General features: G+C 38.9%; 2 protein-coding genes across 3 annotated transcripts in view; both read left to right on the top strand.

The window, feature by feature from the left end:
* Window positions 1-3,562, top strand: part of svopb (SV2 related protein b) — a 6,497-nt gene extending 2,935 nt beyond the window's left edge. Inside the window, exons 8-16 of the mRNA XM_016679726.1 lie at window positions 124-249; window positions 334-462; window positions 566-639; window positions 1,367-1,440; window positions 1,529-1,633; window positions 1,768-1,879; window positions 1,974-2,055; window positions 2,132-2,221; window positions 2,739-3,562. Of these exons, the coding sequence (XP_016535212.1) occupies window positions 124-249; window positions 334-462; window positions 566-639; window positions 1,367-1,440; window positions 1,529-1,633; window positions 1,768-1,879; window positions 1,974-2,055; window positions 2,132-2,221; window positions 2,739-2,879 (933 nt within the window). The 3' untranslated portion in view covers window positions 2,880-3,562. The remainder of the gene's footprint in view (window positions 1-123; window positions 250-333; window positions 463-565; window positions 640-1,366; window positions 1,441-1,528; window positions 1,634-1,767; window positions 1,880-1,973; window positions 2,056-2,131; window positions 2,222-2,738) is intronic.
* Window positions 3,563-3,991: 429 nt separating this feature from the next.
* ssh1b (slingshot protein phosphatase 1b) lies at window positions 3,992-17,330 on the top strand. Of its 2 annotated transcripts, XM_007568019.2 has the most exons (15): window positions 3,992-4,380; window positions 5,717-5,754; window positions 9,480-9,580; window positions 10,504-10,568; window positions 10,942-11,063; window positions 11,145-11,213; window positions 11,457-11,522; window positions 12,455-12,649; window positions 12,739-12,832; window positions 13,356-13,484; window positions 13,774-13,820; window positions 14,030-14,176; window positions 14,347-14,547; window positions 15,058-15,694; window positions 16,392-17,330. In XM_007568019.2, the coding sequence occupies exons 1-15, from the start codon at window positions 4,309-4,311 to the stop codon at window positions 16,884-16,886; spliced, it is 2,478 nt and encodes an 825-aa protein (XP_007568081.1). In that variant the 5' UTR covers window positions 3,992-4,308; the 3' UTR covers window positions 16,887-17,330. The 2 variants fall into 2 exon arrangements, with proteins under 2 accessions (XP_007568081.1, XP_016535204.1); XM_016679718.1 differs by lacking the exons at window positions 3,992-4,380; window positions 5,717-5,754 and adding an exon at window positions 7,066-8,186.
* Window positions 17,331-19,120: the final 1,790 nt, after the last annotated feature.

Here is a 19,120-nt window from a genome sequence, read left to right as displayed (position 1 = left end):
GTTCATGACGGGTGTTATGTCATGTTTATGAAAGTGTCATGACAGTCTTATTCATCCCCCTTCAAATAAAGTGTTACCAAAGAAATCACTCAGAAACATTACAGAAATCATTCTCTTCTCCAGGTTTTCTGGGTCCTTGGCACCGTGTCCGAGGTCCTCTTAGCCCTGTGGGTAATGCCCACTCTGGGTTGGAGGTGGCTACTTGGTCTCTCTGCCATTCCAGTGGGAATTTTTGTTTCTTTCTGCTTTGTAAGTATATTTTATAAGATTCAGACGTAAACGTAGCGAAATAAGCTACTGACAAACTCTAACTTGCCTTCATGTGTCGCACAGTGGTTGCCTGAAAGTCCTCGTTTTGATGTGCTGTCGGGGAGAAGAGAAAAGGCCATAGCAACTCTGACTCGCATCGCCCGTGAGAACGGCAAAGAATTGCCTCAGGGAACACTCATCGAATATAAACAGGTGACGTTGGAGATAAATGTTTCCTCAGAGATGAGATGATGACGATGTCAGGTTATTTATATGTACTAGCACAAACATTTGTTTATGACTTTTATTTTCACAGAATGAACGTGGGCAGTATAAAGATCTTTTTTCTCAACAGTACTGGAAGATTACTCTTCTTCTATGGTTTATATGGTTAGTTTGTTTAATGTGTGTGCTTTGTTCTCAACTTTCAGCTTTAATCAAGTTGAAATATTTGGGGTGAATCAGTGGGTTTGTAGCTAGTTAGCATTTAGCAAAAAACAATAAATTATATTAATTTTTTGGGCTCTATCAGAACATGTATAACCATGTACATAAATGTCATATTGGAGTTTTCCATTATTTATTTGATCTATTCTTTTATTTGGAGTGACAGAATTTTTAAACAAGCAAAAGTATTTTTTTGATGCACAAGTTTGAATTTCTGTTTTGTAATTCACACACCTGAACTGAGCTTCTGGTCAGGTTGGATATTTGACTGAAATAAGTTAAAAATGATTTCAAAAGGGCTTATATGATCGGCAACATTCTAGAAGCTAGTGCTAGTTTGATCCTGTGATTTAAAACTTAGTAAGATTATTATTGTTGAGAAACCAGATTTATTTAGGAAGGATTTTGAAAGTAGGTTAATTAGCTTTAAATAATGCAGATTAGTTTTTTAGAAATTGACAAACTTGCCTCCCTTTATTTTTGTATATTAAAGAGATGGGGCTCAAATAAATTATTACAAAGCCAGAATAAATATTGTATTTATGTCCGTTGTACATGTATATACACACACACACGTCTAATTCTAGCTATATTATTTATTCTTCAGTTTTTTTTTATTTCCAAAATCTAATATTTGTCCCTCTTCTTCTTTTTTTTTCTTTCACCAAAGGTTTTCTTTTGCCTTCTCTTACTTTGGGATTGTCCTGCTGACCACTGAACTGTTCCAAACAGAGTCATGCAGAAGTGTGTACTATATTACACAAATTATAATAAGTTATACTTTTATAAAGTGACCATAAAAAGATATCAACATCTCTCTCCTTCCTTATAGTGGCCCAGGGAAGCAGCATTGAACCGAGGTGCAGCTTAGAATGTAAATATTTGACATCAGCTGACTACAAGGATCTGTTATGGACAACCTTGGCAGAGTTCCCCGGTAAAACATTTGCCAGTATTTTTTATTTTATTTTTTTTCTGAGGACTCGATCTGAACTGTAACATTGTTGTGTGCTTTAACAATTTTTCCCTTTTTGCTTTGTTTGTTGTTGTTTTTTTTGTTTGTTTTTTTAGGCCTTTTAATAATCCTGTTTGCAGTTGATTACCTTGGCAGAAAGAAAAGCATGGCGATTTGTTTTTTCATGTTTTCTTTGTGTATTCTGCCCTTGTATGCTTGCATTGGGAGGTGAGATTGCTCTGTGATACAACAGCAAACGTACACTTTGAGACTCGTGGCATCGCTGACACTGACTTTTTTTTTGTTTTGTTTGTTTTTGTAGGATAGGTCAGACGATATTCATCTTCATTGCAAGAGCTTTCATCTCTGGAGGATACCAAGTTGTTTTTGTTTACACACCAGAGGTATGAATCAGTTTTGCATTAAAAATATCTGTAGACAAACTGTTGCCCAACACATGTACTTATTTTTATGATTCAGGTTTTTCCCACAGAAATCAGAGCCTTGGGCATGGGGACTTGCAGTGCTTTTGCAAGAGTTGGTGCTCTGATTACTCCATTTGTGGCTCAGGTATCCAGCTCCACTATACAGTTGAAGCGCCAGATATTGATATACAGTGCATAAAAATATACATAGCCATATTTTCTCACAGTCATACTAAACTTTTCCTGTCGTAGGTTAGTTAAAATTGCCAGAAATATTTCTATTTGAGCTTTTGTGGAATGTCACCATTCTTCTTCAACAGATCATTTCACTGATAAATCAGTGAAGATATACATCAACAAACAGTTGCTAAAACTGCTACACACCAAAACCTCTTGAATGAGACTTTAATTTTCAACAAAAATAACAAATGTATTTTCTTTCTATATAAACATATGAAGAAAAAAACAACTACAATAAATCACCTTTTTTGCAGTAGCTGGGGGGAAAAAACATGTAAATTTAAGTAGGTTTAAGCATTTGGAAATTAAATCACATTTGATTATCTTGAACAGAATAACACTGTTTAGACTCTATAATTGCATATTAAAGCGAGAAGATTTTCAGTTTTCTCTGACAAACTGATTGTGTCTGTCATTTTCAGGTGCTGCTCAGGACATCAATGTATCTGACCCTTTCGGTGTACTGTGGCTGCAGTCTGCTTGCTGCCCTTGCATCCATATTTCTGCCTATTGAGACTCTGGGCAGGAGTCTGCAGGAGTCCAGCCTTGACTCGGACAGATAAACAACATAACCAGACTGTCAAATAGTTCAACACGCGCCATGGACCAATGACAGGTCAACCAGGAAGAAAGTAATATTTTGTGCCATCTAAGCCTTCTGGGAATACATTTGCTTTTGCAACAATGAACTGAATTATCAGAATGATGACTGGACAAGGTCAGAGGGCAATCTTACAAACAGGAGGGAAATAAGTGAAGGGCTGCTGTCTGTGTCTAACAATAGCAGAAGAATTTTGTACATTATCTTCCATTTCAACCAAAAATTAATTGAATCATAGTCACCTTAGACATTTTTTTGGATCGTTCATAAAATGATGCTGCTTAATTAGACTCAGAAAAACAAGAGGTCACTTTGAGCCAAATGGAAATCAGTAATTTCCAAAATTAATGTCTTATAGTTTTTCTCCTGTCTGTTTTACTGAACTGGATGTAGAAGGAAAAAATCATCTTGGTGAAATAAAACCTGATAGATTGAGGAGTGTAGGAGATCTGTATGATAATGGATTGTAATTTAAAATCTTTTAAGAATTGGAAACAGGAATGTATCATGTTCTATTTCAAAAGCTATCCCATGAATTTTTATTTTATGTATTGGACTAACACAAAATTATCCATTTTGATCAAATGAGAGGACATTAATTTATGCTTTTTTGTGCAGTTTTACAAATAAAAAAAAATTAAACTGTGCTCAATTTGTTTTTATCCTCTCCTTTTACTATCAAACTTTGGCTTCAACAAAAAATATAATGAAATATGTACAACATGGTGACTGCTTGTTCTTGGGTCAATAAAACTCAAATATTTTACTGAGATTCCAGAAATGTAAATATTTAATATTACATTTGTTTTAATATTTAAATAAATTTTATCAGCATCATTTTATAATCTCAGTCATTTTATTTAAAAACGTATTCGCTGGAGTTTTATTTTATATTTTATTTTATTTGTGTTATATAATTTATATAATTTTATATTTTAAAAAAGCACGACTTGAATAATATTTATTTCGCAGAATAACAGCATGGTGTGGGAGTTCCTAGTCTGGTCTGTCACCTTGACAACATTGGCCCAATGACAGCCCGCACGCGAACTAGGCCAGCCAATCAGAGGCGGCCGCTAAAGCTGCATGTCATTTCTGCTCCGCTTTGCTACCTGCAGCGTGTTTTGTTTGTCTGTCTGCCGTGAAAATCTGTGGGACCGCTGGCTGGAGCCAAACACGGGACGTCTCGCCCCACTTCACGCTCATGAGGACCCTAGGAGCCGCGGAGGAGACGCGGAGCGGGCTTCCTTGGAGTCAGGTGCCGCTGGATGAGAGGGTCTGACTAGGCATAATTTTCTACCCGGTGACAGAGGCAGAAGCAGCGGCGCATCCTTCTCCCCTCCCTTCCCTGCTCCTCTGTTGCCCTCCACGGCCGCCGCAGTCCACCAGCCATGGCCCTGGTGACTCTGCAGCGATCTCCCACCCCTAGTGCGGCATCCTCGGCCAGCAGCAGCGCGGGGGAGGTGAGTGGGAAAGCCGGGGATCGGGATTTGTGTGAAGAAACGCTCCTGCACGAACCGATACAGTGTGTGGCGACTAATATCCTGCAAGTCACCCCCGCCTGTGTGTTTTGTGCACTTGACAGGGTTTTGTTTCGCTAGTTTGTTGCAGCTTTTGCAGCGGATTTGTAAACAAAATCCTGCAGAGGGGGAGGGGGAGCCGTTCAGGGTTTAGCTGTCAAGTCAAAGTGCTCATTTTGCACTCAGAGGTTGCTCTCTCTGCTTGTTTATTGGGATTTGTGCTCTCACAGCTTTAGCAGTTTGGCAGAGTGGCAGTCTTTTTTACACAGTTTAGTCCACACAGACTGTTGGATTGACCCGAGATCTTTAAGTGATGCAATAAAAACTTACAAAAACAACTCTGTTATGGGGTGACAGCTGATTTAAGGGCACAACACGTGGCTTTGCCAGGATAACAATTTCCTCTACAAAACCACACAAACCAGCCTTTTTCTGACAGTTTTTTTATCCCTTATTTTGCAGATTGCAACTGCTGCTTTTGATATTATGCAGATTAAAAACAAATATATTTTCTGAGTTGCAAGAAAAAAACTGCGTACTTTCTTCATCACTAATTATTCATATCACATTTTCTTTTCTTTGGCTTTCAATTCTGTAATGAGGGAGACAAAAATGGATATCCGCTTTCTGACTCTTTAAGAGTTTATAAAGCGTTAGATAACTGACCAGCAGATGGCGCTATAGCAAACCGTGTTAGAAATCACTTAATGTGAACGTTTAGAAAATCAAAACTATTTAATATTATAAAACAGGTTCGCTCCTATCTGTGCTTAATATTTTTAATATTTTAAAATATTTCAACTTAGAACCAATGAGCTAATTTAAGTAGTATCAACATTTGTTCATCTGCTGTTTTTATTCAAATCAGATTTTCTTTTCTTTTTTTAAGCAGAGTGGTTAAGAATAGCATTAGGAAAAACTTAAATTGTGATATTTTTGATTGCTTTTTTTACGTTTTGGAGAAATAGACTTAATTTTCTCAAAATGACTGCAGTAATTATAATTTTTTTTTACAAACACTAAGCTGATTACATCTTGAATAACTGTTTTCTTAAATAATTAATTAATCTAAATTAACTTTTTAAAATGACAGGAACAGTCTAATCTTTAACATATATTTAAAAAAAAAGTTGATTATTAGGTAAAATGAACTCAGAGGTATGCAAAGGTAAGCGACCTTCTTAGAGAAATGACCCATATTTCAAAGGCGATCTAAAGCATTTCACTCACAGCTGCTGTCCGATTTCAAAATCTGCACTTTCTTTTCTTCTTCTTTCAGGATTTCGGAAGTGATGATGACAGGAAAAATAACCAGAGGTAAGACTTAATCAGTTACATTATCCTGAAGTTTGATAACATCCTTGTCCAGGCATGGATCTGAACATGATGAACATTTCAGAGCTTTTCTGAAGCCTCTGGTATTTTCTTGGAATTGAGATCTTTTGTGGGATTTGTTTTCAGTTCGGACTGAACTTTGACTCCAGCGTCAAGCATTTCACTGTTCTCTCTATTCTTTCTGCCTCTGTGTAAAGAAACGCAGTCTGTCAAAAAATAATTAATACGGCATTGCATGGATTTGGTAGTACTCATTGTGTGGCTTTTGATTTCTGGTTTCCATGGTGACACCGTTTGTAGCTGTTGCATTGGCCGTGTTGCTGCTTGTAGCTGCGACGGTCTAGCAGGGTGGTTCAGACCAGACATGTAAATAAAGTTTAATATTATTTGACATCTTTATTCATCTTAATCCAGATGTTAAAATTAGAGTATTACATCAGACCAATAAACAAGTATTTTTAAAAACAGATGTGTGGGCTTAATGAAAGGAATGTTTGCTCCTGCTTAAAGGTTGTTCTTTTCAAAAGATGTTTTTAATCAGACAAACGAGACTCATCGGGACATATATTCAAATTTAGTGAAGACGACTGTATGTTTCCTCAGTCTTATGATCATTTTTTTAAAACCCTGAAATACATCGTCAGCTCTGAGATATTACATAGTTGGTTGGCTAAATCCTTGTTTTATTCGTCTGCAAGATATCTTTTCTAAAAAAATAAAAAAAAGATTACGCTGTCCTTTAATTTTACTTACTCCCTCCAAAAGGCTGGTTTTGTTTTGTCATGACAGAGATTTCAGCAGCATCTCTGATCAGAGGAAGAAAAAACAAACAAACAAATTGAATCTATTTTAAGATCAGTTGAAGTCATAACATGTGGACAGACATGAAGATTTCTGATCTTAGAGGTAAAAATAAAGGCTGAACAATTTTACTAAACAAGTTGAACAGGTTTTTTTTTTTTTTCATACTTTGACACAACAAAGCATCCGTGATAATTGGATGCTGCTTATAGTACTATTGTCTTGGTTCTGTTAAGGTTTTTGGACTTCATTCGTTAATTGTTGAACAGGAAAAAGGCCAAAAAGTTTTTTTGTTAGTGATATTTGTGCTGATATGCTGTGTTTTGGCTTCTCTATCAGATTCATATTGATACTCTGACTGGACCGCTCCAAAACATAATTACTGGTCACTTCACAGTTAGACTTATGGGGAATTTTGTTGTGATACCCAGCTGTGTTGCACGCTTTTTCACGTTGAGTAACGAACGTTGCGTTGTGCGGTACTTCACCCGGTTTGATTTGCACAAATAGTGACTTCTCTAATGTCTTTCCTGAAGTATTTGCACCATGACTTTGCGTTTTCATGCACCTGCAGCCTTAACACCAACAAACTGTCAAAATCTTGATTTTATAGAGGTGGTCACATTTTCTGGAGACCAGTCAGTCAAGTTTTGTTATTATCATATTATATTTGGAATATTCTTTTTGCTTTTATACAATAGAGGTTTGTTTTAAATCGTTTTAGGACCTGGGAAATGCCACGTAATTATCCATGTCGTAATCCACAAAGTCTTTAAATTAGGTTTTACTTTTTGTCCTGTTATTACGGCAATGTGTCAAACACAAGTTAACATTGAACAACGCTGTGAGAAGAGAGTTTTACTTTTTTTTTGTTAGACTTTATCCTGTATTGCATTTCTTCCTGCCTATTCAATACTTAATTTTCCTCCATGGCTCTCACAAACAAAGCAGGTGAAAAAATAGATTAAATTAAAAAATAAAACAGTTTCTCATGCTCTTGCATAACAAAGTGAATAAACTTGTGTCCCCGCTCAGAAACAAGGCTTTTCTTTATCCAACCAACGTCACAGAAGTCAAGGCATGTGTCAGCAAAGCTTTGCTGAACACTCTTGCCTTTGTGTTGGATTTGTAGGCTGAAAAAAGCCCCGTCATGTTTCGTGATTCATCGTCGGCGCGAAGCCTTGATTCTTGCATGTCAAACATGAGACGTTCCCACCCGCCTGCACACACTCGCATGAATGAAGCGCATTGTTGCAGAGCGTTGCACCGCAAGAGCTGATTGCCGAATCACATGCTGCGAAGGGAAGCCGGCAGCACGGCCATGGAAGAAGCGTGAGGTGGAAGGAAAGGAGAAGATGAAGGATGTGGAAGGCGATATGAGTCGAACCAAATTAGGCTAAATCCAGCTGGAGGAACGGGCGGCTGCAGAACATGGACACCAGGGTGGAAATGAGGGGCGCCTTCTGGACGAGCTTGAACTTCTCCGAAGTGACTGATAACATTAAAACCAGCAGGATGCATCTGGTTGTGAAGTCTTCACATGGAGCTATTTTCAAAGAGCTGCCTCACCTTGTGGAGAAAGCGTCTGTGACTCGGAGGGAGATTTGTCGCATGTAAGTTCTCAGAGCAGCAAGACGTAGCGAGCTTAAGACAGGAGAGTTTCATCGGGTCGATTTACTAATAGTTCTTACTTTCTTAAGCCTTTCAGTTACGGTAATGTTTAAGCACACTCCTCATCTTTTCATAGTTTGTTTGCAAAGAGCCAGACTTTTGTCTAATCCTTCAACGTGATCTGAAAGCAGCTCTTTGCATGTTTTTATCAGAGGTTTTTACTTGTTTCTCTTTCCATTTCCCAAACCACGTTGGTATCTTGTGTGAGACTAATGTGTGGTTTTCCCAAAAAAACTTTGCAACAATTAAAAAATATGTTATCAGTGGCACACAAGTAGAATATCTTCACCTTTTAATCTGGGTAGCGAATATGCACATATGGAAAATTTCATAGAGGAACATAAAGGGATACATTCCGGTTCTGAAGATGTATGTCGTTATCACCATTTGCTCTGCAATGCACAGAGCATCAATCATGATGCTGAACCTCTTAAAATCAAATCAAAGTGAAATGCTTCAGAATTTGATAAATGCTGTTAAAGTTGATAATTTTCCAATCTGATCAGGTCAATTTCTGTTTTTACTTTATATTGTCAGTGTCAATTTGTTTAAAAATCCAGTTGACAGTCTTCGTGTTCTTTTGTTTTTTTTTAAATAAATTATTGTTTCTAGTATTATGTTGGTTCAGCAAATCAAGCCTCGGACTCCTTTTTTCCTTTTTTTTTTTTGCTGCCAACTCATCAAATGACAGGAGCAGCAGAGCTGAAACAAAAGGCCTTGTCATGGTCCCACTCAGACATACCAGGCTTTGTGGGCTTTTGGTTGAAAGAGGAAAATAAATAAGTGGTGGAACAAAGCCAAACTCTGTACTGGGCTAAAGCTCTCTTTCTGCTGCCTTTGCGTTACAATGTGAAGTTCTTCTTTTGGCATTGTGATCTGCAAAGGGCATGTGAAACATGCAGTATGTCGTAAATGCTGGATTGGGACTCAGCTGAGTTCCATTTAGCAAAAATCCTGCCTAGTGAGCGTGCAAGAAGGTTTTTAAAGCCCCTTTAACCAGTGGGTATATAATACTTTAATGAGTCGGTATATAGAGATTTATTATTTGTAGTTATAAGTTTCTTGGCAGTTTCTAACTGCATTTACTCTGTTATTGAGTAAAGCTTATCATTACTGGAGCAAACACAGCATTCTTATGTTGCCCTAATTGTTTCTGTTGCCACTACCTTACTGTCCACTGTGTTGATGACCTTTGTCAGACCGATCTAGACCTTTTGTTTTGCTTTTTTTTCCAGCATCAGTGAAAGCTTCTTCATGGTCAAAGGAGCTGCCCTCTTCCTCCAGCAGGGCGGCAACGCACAGGGACCAAAGACTCCGACGCACCACAAACATGCAGGTAGGAAGAAATAGACACCAAGAGCTTTGACACTCCAAATGCTCAACGCTAAACCATATTTTTCTGCGGTGTTTGGGGAAAAGTTTATTGCCTTTTTTTTGTCACATCTGAAATGTTTCGGAGCAGCAATGAACAAAAATCAGTTTAATCAAACGATTATTTATCCAAAGCAGCTCGGCCCTTTGTGGAAATGTAATTACCCCCTAACCCTGAAAACATGTTTTCATGCCCACGCAGGTAAAAACTGGTATTAAACATTAGTGATTGTCGACGATGAGTCTCTTACATCATACATGAGGAACTTTGACCCACTCTTCTTTGCACATGCAGTTGTTTCAATTCAGCAACACTGGACACTTTTTTTTTCACATAAACTGCCTGCTTAAGGTTGTGCCACAGAATTGCAATTGGATTTAAGTAGGCCACTTGAAAACACTCACTTTGGATTTTGAGCCAGTTTTGTTAGTGTGCTTTGAATTATTGCTCTGCTGCATAATCCTAGTGTCTTTGTGCTCAAGTTCACAAATTGATGGCTGTGCATTCTTCCTCAGCTTTTTCTGCTTGGTAGCAGATTATTTGGGATCATTTGAGAAGGACCTTTGTGCTTATTTTGATCAGCGATAGTTTTCACCTTGAAATGCTGCCTTGGATGCTATTTTTACCCCGTCTCTCTTTCTTATTGTTGAATTGTGAGACAGTGAGGCCTGCAGTGCTCTGATGATTTTCTGGGTTCTTCTGTGACGTTCTGTATGTGTCGTCAATATCCTCCTGGGGTAATTTTGGTTTTCACCTAGAAAGGTTTACCGCTTACTTTGTTCCGCATCTGTTTATGAATCTCTTTCCCTTAATAAATAAATCTATAATTTGAGAGCTGCATTTTGTATTTGCCCTGGCTATCTTTTATGTTAATGCTTCCTTTTCAGGTGATTTACCTCAACACCTGCAGGTGATGTTCAAGATCCTGCGGTCTGAAGATCGCATCAAGCTGGTCAGCTTTTTGCTCTTCTGTAAACATAAACATCATTACATTTATGTAGGCCTCTAATATCACTGAAACACAGTTAAAATATACACATATTAAACATCCATTGTGGGGAACTTATGATAAGGATGAGATGTTAAGCACTGCACACTGCAGATGATTCATATTTTAGGCTATTTCAACAGAAAGCACAGATGGCAGATATGACCCAAATAATAATCCAGACCTGCTTTGAACAACAACTTCAAGTCCTCTCTAAGTTGTTACTATTTTTATCGTTGGATTAAAGTTGAAATATCTCCACAGTGCTGCTCTGTTACGTCTTTACTGAAATAGGTTTTTTTTTTTTATCACCAAATATTCTCCTTTCGTCCCCCAGGCTGTGCGTTTGGAAAGCGGATGGTCGGAGCGCGTGCGTTACATGGTTGTTATCTACACTAACGGCCATCAAGACACGGAAGAAAACATTGTTTTGGGAATGGATTTTCCAGACAAGGACAGGTATTCTCTCTTTCAAGCCGCTACTTTCTGTGTACTTTCAGATTACTTAATTTTCTGAAATGATATTCTGCTAATTTCCAGTAAAAACTGCTCCATTGGGATGGTCCTGCCTCTGTGGAGTGACGCCAACATCCATCTAGACGGAGATGGGTAAGATGGCTTACTGATGAGTCTTTCTTTCACGCATGTAGTGTGTCTGTTTGGGGTCACATGGTGACATACTGCCTCCTACTGTCAAACAAAGTGAACTACACATAAGAACGATTCTTGCTGACCTGGTAACATTGCCTACGTATGCTGGAGGAATGTTCCACCGCTTGGGCCCACTAAATGGATCCTGTCCTGCTTTTTAACCTTAAACAGATCCTTTTCCCTCCTTTTCTAATTCACCAGAGGCTTCAGTGTGAACACAGCAGGCCGGTCACATGTCTTCAAACCTGTTTCTGTGCAGGCTATGTGGTAAGTAGACGCAATATTTGGTTTCTGCTTAAATTTATGGCAGCAATTTAACAATACAGTGTTATTTCTTCAGAGCAACACAGAATAAAAACAGCAAATACAGTCAATACAGTTATTCAGAACTTCATAAGCTCTAAAATCGCATCATCAAGGACCCAAATAGAACCTTTTTTTTTTTTCTGCTATTACGAAATAGATCATTTTCCACTATTCAATTGTTGGATGACATAAACATGTTTCAAGCAACAATGATGTATATAGCAATATGAAAAAAAAATCATATAAAAGTTCTGATTAATTTTTGTCCTTGTGGGTTTAATTTATTTCTTCTGTAGCTTAAGTTTTGAGCGTTGCCTGGATTTATTATTGGGTGAACTAGAAACTGGATACATGTTTTAAATTTGCATAGTGTTACATTTTTTTTAACTTTCCCCATTTTCTCTTGGAAATGAACTGGGAAAACTTCAGAGCACGCAGATTTCAAAACAGAGACATGTTTAAAATGACTTAAAATGAATGAAATGTTCATTGCAGTTCCATAATCTCACACTGAAATATTTAGAATTGCAAACATTTAATGAACGAATTATGAATATGTGGAATAAATCACTTCATCAACACTGTTAAGTATGGTAGAGTATGTATGATGCTGTGGACCTGTTTTCAGTCTCTGGAATTTTAAGTTTCACACTCTGTTGAGAAAATATTAGCTTTAACTTCACCCAAATATTTTATTACTGTAAAATAATTTGGTTATTATAATTGTTGTAAACATGTCAGATGCCACCTGCTGGTCAGTTTTGAAAATAACAATAAATAGTGTTTTTTTTTTCCACCCTAGAAGCAAGTTTCTTCTCCGCTTTTAGTTATCTCATTACACATTATTCTGACTGGATGACCTCTGGATGACCAAGCTGCCTTTATGCCCACAGGTCTGCCCTGCAGGTCCTCCATAAGGCGTGCGAAGTGTCCCGCCGGTTCAACTACTTCCCAGGTGGCATTGCTCTTACGTGGATGGCGTTCTATGAGAGCTGCATCACCTCGGAGCAGAGCTTCATCAATGAGTGGAACGCAATGACCGACCTGGAGACCACCCGGTCCGATTCCCCCAACATGTTCGTCGACGGGTAAGAGCCCTGCATGCTTTTGGGTTTAATTGTTCTTTTGTTGTCCCCGTTTTAAATATTTATAGTTTAGTTTATAACTTGCTTTTTAGACCGACGGAGCGAGAAAGAACAGAGTGTCTTATCAAGTCCAAACTTCGCAACATCATGATGTTTCAAGACTTGGAGAACATCACGTCAAAGGAGGTTTGTGCCGGGTTTAAACCCAAACGGTGTGAAACGTTTTACGTCGTTGGCTTTTTGGCAAAAAGTGTTACTTTACATTTGAAACTGGATGAGATGTATCGAACGTTTTGCGTGTCCTTCTCGTAGCCGAGGACGAAGCAGACGATGTGTGGTCCGCATTTCTTTCTCTCCTATCTTGGTTGATTTAGTTCGACTGTGATGTCACACAAGGAAACGTTCCTCTAATAAATTAAAAGCATGACACCATGATCTGGACTTTTCCAAGTTGTCAAAAGGAATAGTTTTGTTAGTATTTGTAAATTTCTGATTTTGAAGAAAGTCATTATTCTGCCAGTTTTGTTAATCATAACTGATTATACGTTGAAACATTTGACAGTGAGAAAAAAAAAAAATATTATGTATGTAAATATCTGGTCACAACTGTGTGGTTATCAAAGTGACTGCATATATGTGGAGTTTTACAGTGAAAAACGTGAAAATAATCTGGAATAGTACAGCACAGTAATGAGCTCCTCCTCTTCAGATCCGTAACGAGCTGGAGCAGCACATGAGCTGCAACCTCAAAGAGTACAAGGAGTTCATCGACAACGAGATGCTCCTGATCCTGGGTCAGATGGACAAAGCCACGCTCATCTTCGACCACGTTTATTTGGTGAGTCCGTTTTTTGCTTCGTTTCATTTTAGTGACTGTTTTTGGTTGCTGCTGCTTTCATGGTTGCGCTGAATTATCAGCAACCACATGTCCGAACAAAAGGTGACGTCACATAATTTCTGTTTGCTTTAGGATAAATAATTGAACCTTTGATTACACTTAGTAATTATTTATTTGAAATTTCTTACACGTGTTCTTCTGTTTTTACTTAATCCTTTATCCTCTTGTACCTCTGAATAGCAGTAGAAGGTTATAAAAACATGGACATCTGTGCCTTGTTTCCTTGTAGGGTTCTGAGTGGAACGCCTCCAACCTGGAAGAACTGCAAAACTGCGGGTTAGCAGTTCATTCATCATTTGAAACTGGATGAGATGTATCAATATATTCAAGATTTTTCATGATAAAATCTTGAATATATTGTTTTACTCCATTTAAAAGCTGAAACAAAAAAAAATGCATAAAACATAACTTCCATATTTGACACTGTGTACGCATCAGGAGCCTCAGGTTACAGATTAAAGAATTTCATACGCTTCCTTTTGCAGAGTCGGTTACATTCTGAACATCACCAGAGAGATTGACAACTTCTTCCCAGGGATGTTTTCCTATCACAACGTCCGCGTGTACGACGAGGACGCCACCGACCTGCTGGCCCACTGGAACGATACCTACAACTTTATTGTCAAAGCCAAGTGAGAGCCCTTCACATAGACATGAATCTGACATCGCTTAGAGAGGATTTGTCCAAAATAAACACCATGTGAAGAACAGGAGATGTGGAGATGTATTATGAGTGTCTAGTGGAGAGAAGATTACTTGAAGTAGAAGTAATATCTTTTTTTTTTTCTTTTGTTTGATTTAGGAAGAATAACTCAAAGTGCCTGGTGCACTGTAAGATGGGTGTGAGCCGCTCTGCCTCCACAGTTATCGCCTACGCCATGAAGGAATACGGCTGGTCTCTGGAGAAAGCGTACAACTACGTCAAGCAGAAGAGGGGCATAGCTCAGCCAAATGCTGGTTTCATGCGGCAGCTGGCGGAATATGAGGGAATCCTCGACGCCAGGTCAGCTGATCTAGATTCTTATGCATGGATCCAATAAGACAAAAGGCTTTTTGGCAGATTTGCCTCAATGGAAATTAGATAATTTAAGTGTGTTTATTCTGTTTTCCTTTGTCATTCATCTACATTTTAATTAGGGGCTCACAGATACAAAAATTTAGTTCTCTCGTTTCCTTCTCTCCTCCTTTCCTTCTTTCCATCCTTACTTCTGAATTGTCCATATGTCCACACATCCGTCCGTACGTCCACTCACTGTCTTTCTTTTCAGCCGTTCATCCACCCATTGACCTCACTGTCCAATGGTCACTTTTTCCTTCCTTTCATTTGTTTATTTTTCATCCTTCCTGTTTTTTCATGGTTCTCCTCTATTATATCTTCCATTAATTCAGAGTAAATGTGTAAGAACTGGCATTGAAAACTCTATAAACGAATGTAATTTTAACATGAAGATGAGTGGAAGCCTTGATGGACTCTGGTACATATTTTGAAGCAGAACTTATTTCATGTTCACAGTAAACAGCGTCACAACAAGCTGTGGCGGCCTGACACGGACGAGGAAGGTTCAGACGATCTGCAAGCATCGGGTCACAGTACAGGTGGAGAGGAGACGCCGGTGCTCAGAGGGGAAGAGGCCTGGGGAGGCTGCGGGGCGTCGCCATGCAGGGGTCTGGAGATGGAGCCCTTAGACTCTCTCAACTACAACTATTACTTCAGACGTCTATCGGACTCTGCACTCGACAGCGAGCCGTCCACACCGGTGCGGGGGCCTCCTCTGCTGGGCATGGAGAGAGTTTTTATCGAAATAGAGGATGTGGAGAGAGACGCCCTGCTGGAGGACGAGGGTTTCCCCATGGCCCACCTGACTCTGCCCGGCGAGGGCACCGCTGCGCAGACCTGCAGCCGCCTCGACCCGATGGAGGACATGAGGCTGAGGCTGGAATTCAGCACGCTGGAGGAAGAGGACGAGGAAGAGGCCAAGAAGGAGGAAGAAGAGATGGCGGCCTTGGCTCAGACAGCCGGGAGTTCGGATGGGAGGAAGACGGGAGAGGAGGCTGAGGGGAACGAAGAGAGCCAGCTGGGATTAGCCAACCTGAACACCAACAACAGCAACCGCCTGGCTGCCAAGCGTAGCTGCCCTGCAGCTTTTGATGTGAGTTATTTGAATGCTTACCTTGGTAAAGTGGTCAGTTTAAACATTATTTAGGTTTCAAACACAATTTTAAACAGAAATGCAGCTAGAAATTGTTCTGTTTTACCATTTTGGATCTGGTTTTTACTCTGAGCTTAAAATTTCTCAGTTTAAACTCACCTTGGAGAAAAAGCTGGGAAGTCTAACATCCAATTTGGATAGATAAACGTTTCTCACCGCATCCAAAAGCCAGTAGAAAATTTGTTGTAATTCTGGTAGCCTGTAACTCATAAAGTCAGACACATTACTGTACAATTTGTCTCTTGAATGTGTTCCTTTAAAATGTGAATTGATAAAATGCAAATAAATTCACTCGTGTTAGCTAGTACCCTGCAAAAAAGCAAAATCTTAGTAATTTTATTGTAGGTTTTAGTGCTCAGACTCCTGATCTTTACACAGATGTGCAACACAGCTACAAACAGAAAGGTCAGACAGTAAGAATTAGATTAAAGTCTGATGTAAAACCTTAAAATTGTCTTCAAAATGTTAGAGACTGAATAAGAAATGTCTGTGAATTTTTTTTCATATGGTCTTTAAAGTGAAATAGAAATTGGCTAAAACCAGTCTCAGCAACAGGACAGTATTATGATTTTATTTTATTTTTTTAAATTATGTTGCTGACTCTACTCTGTTTGTGTTTCAATTCGGATCAATATAGGACAGTGCCAGCGCAGGAAACCCATTAAAAGTGAAGCCTTCCTATCAGTCCTGTAAAGACTGCATGCGTCTACCACAAGGGCGGCGCTGTGACCGCCCAGCAGGAGGCCGTTCACACCGCCTTAACCCCTCCCGCCACTGCACCGTACCCTCCATATGCATAGATCCTCCGGGGACACACTTTACGTCAACTCCGGTTCTGTCGACCCCGGCGGTCATCCCGTCCAGCTTGGTCCAGCCCTGCACTAACTTCTACCAATGTTCCAGCTGCACGCTCGGTAGCACATCCACCCCTGAAGCCAACCATCAAAAACTTTTCTCACCCATGAACTGTGAGGAAACGCCTCCGGACGGCAGCTCGGTGGAGACGGAGGACATGGAGGAGCCGCAGAACGGAGATCTGCTGGACGAGGTCACGAGGCAGAGTAGCGAGGCCATCGATGTGACTGAAGCCGACGGGCTCAAATTCGGTGCTGAGATTGCAAGCTTCCAGTAGGTCCTCCGCCTTAGTCCCAAACCGATGCATCCTCTCCATGAAGGAGCTGGCTTACCACTGCCTCAGCTGCTGTGATGGCTGTGAATATTAGAGGCTGTGGTGTTGCACCAGGAATGCAGAAGCTCTGCAGTGACCTCTGCTGTTTCAACCTTGCCTCATAACTTCAAAAAATAAGTCGGTACACTGCAAAAGCACGCTGTTTTTTTTTTGTCTAGTTTCTAGTGGAAGTGCCTTATTACACTTGAAATAAAACAGAATTAAATTACAGATAGCTTTTCAGTAAGATACAGGAGCCTGTTTAAAGTCAATAATTTCTTAATATTGTTTTTTTTTTTAAGTACTAGTTCTACTTGCAGATTATATCACTGTATGTTTTTTATTAATATTAAGGAATTATTGACGTAAATCAAGCTCTTATCTTGCTAAAAAGTTATTGGCAAGTTAGTTTTGTTTTATTTCAAGTGCACTAAGATATTTGCATTAGAAACTTGACCAAAAATACTTAAGATTTTGTGCTTTTTGCAGTCTAGCAGCTATGTGCGGCTTTACAGAGAGTGCCCTTTTGTAGAAGCTGGCTGTTTTCAAAACCTGGATAGATGGGGAGAGAAGAGCTGCTTCCCAACCCGTCATTAGCTGTTTAAGAGCCTCATATGAACCCTGTACACTTTCCAGTCCCAGCACACATGCAGTTTCACCACATTTCAGTGGTGATGCACCCATCATACCTCTAGCAGAGGTTGTTAGGTCTAGTTCATGTTGCTGCCTGGATACAAAACGCTAAATTTGGCACATTAATCTTAACACAAACAGCTTCTGTCGGCATGCTCTATGTTTTCAATCATATTCAAAGTATTCAGTATGTACTCATGCGGGAGCTCAATACAGTATTTACATTTGGGCCTGTTCTCACACATCATGTTATCCTCTTGCCTGCTGATATTGTTGCTGCTGCAGCTGCTTTTTGCATTGTGTGTGTATTCACAATAATAATTTGAGAGACGGATGTAATCATGAGTCTTTGGACTACACACTTTCCCGACTGTTTTGGTGAAGGACTGTTTTGTTCCCAGTTCTCTTTCCTTGTTAAGCCTGACCTCTTCTATTAAAGTCAATTGAATCATCTACTTTAGGTGCTCAGTTTAGCCCATGAGTGAGCATGCAGAATTACAAAACACGTTTTTTTTTTTTTGTTTTGTTTTTGTTTTTTTTTAAACATTTCTTTATTTTTACATTTTTGCTTGTATTAATATTGAAGCTGCGGGTCACGCTATTTAATAACAACTGAAAGCACATTGACTTAAAATTCAATTTTGTCGTATATGGACTAAAATGTTAGTTACCTTGAGGTACAATTTGACTGAACCACTGTTAACTATTTCCTCCCATATCGAAGTTTTCCTGATGCCTCTGCCACGTCTTGTGTGTTTTTCTACTTTTTGATACAAAACTGTGCCATTTATACAAATTACATCCACTTTTAGGGTTTTTTCCCCTAATAAATGAGTAGCTCTAAAGACTCTAGAAGTCCTCCATGTAAATGAGGGAAAGTATTGCCCCCCCAGAATCAGATTGTACCTTCAGTCCTCACTTTAAAATTGAAAGAAAGAAAGAATTATAAGACATAAATAACAAGAAGCCTAAAGGTTGACTTAATTGTGAGTGATATCAAAATGCATTAAAAACTATTGAGTCCCACATTCGATTTTTATTCTTGGTTATGGCTCAAATCATAGGCATCATAGTTAATCACATCCTATTTATTTAAATATTTAGTCATTTAAAGAACAGCCAAAATGTGTCACATTTTCTCTGCGGTCTTTGAGAGCTCTAATGGAGTGCATCTGGTATGCAGCGAGAGTTTCCTGAGTGATTTGAGCATGCATTGCTCGTTTTCATAGTGGCAACAAAGCTGACTTTATTAATACAGGATTTTAAGAACAGCAAGCTTAAAATGAATAAAACAGAATAAAAATAATAATAATTGAGAGCAGAATATTGTACAAGTAAAACTAGCAAGAAGAAAACATGACGGACATAAAAAAAATCTAAAATTTAATTAACAATGTTATGCTGAGGCTAAAGGAATGAGACGTGTCTTTGGAGCAGATTTAAACATGTGGCTAGTGAAGAGGCCTTTCAAATTTCTATAATTTGGTTGCTTCAATGGAAAAAAAACCTTTTCCTCCCTAAGTTTTTTTTTTTTGTGTGTGTGTGTGTCCTTGGCACCTCAGCTG

The sequence above is a fragment of the Poecilia formosa genome, unplaced genomic scaffold, assembly GCF_000485575.1.
Source record: "Poecilia formosa unplaced genomic scaffold, Poecilia_formosa-5.1.2 Scaffold6, whole genome shotgun sequence".
NCBI lineage: Eukaryota > Metazoa > Chordata > Actinopteri > Cyprinodontiformes > Poeciliidae > Poecilia > Poecilia formosa.
This window is presented reverse-complemented; position numbering and strand designations above follow the sequence as displayed.

Coding starts and splice junctions, on each gene's coding strand:
- ssh1b (XM_016679718.1), top strand. CDS start 8,005: ATGGACACCAGGGTGGAAATGAGGGGCGCCTTCTGGACGAGCTTGAAC. Junction 12,833..13,355: donor AGAACATCACGTCAAAGGAG/GTTTGTGCCGGG, acceptor CCTCCTCTTCAG/ATCCGTAACGAGCTGGAGCA. Junction 13,821..14,029: donor GAAGAACTGCAAAACTGCGG/GTTAGCAGTTCA, acceptor TTCCTTTTGCAG/AGTCGGTTACATTCTGAACA.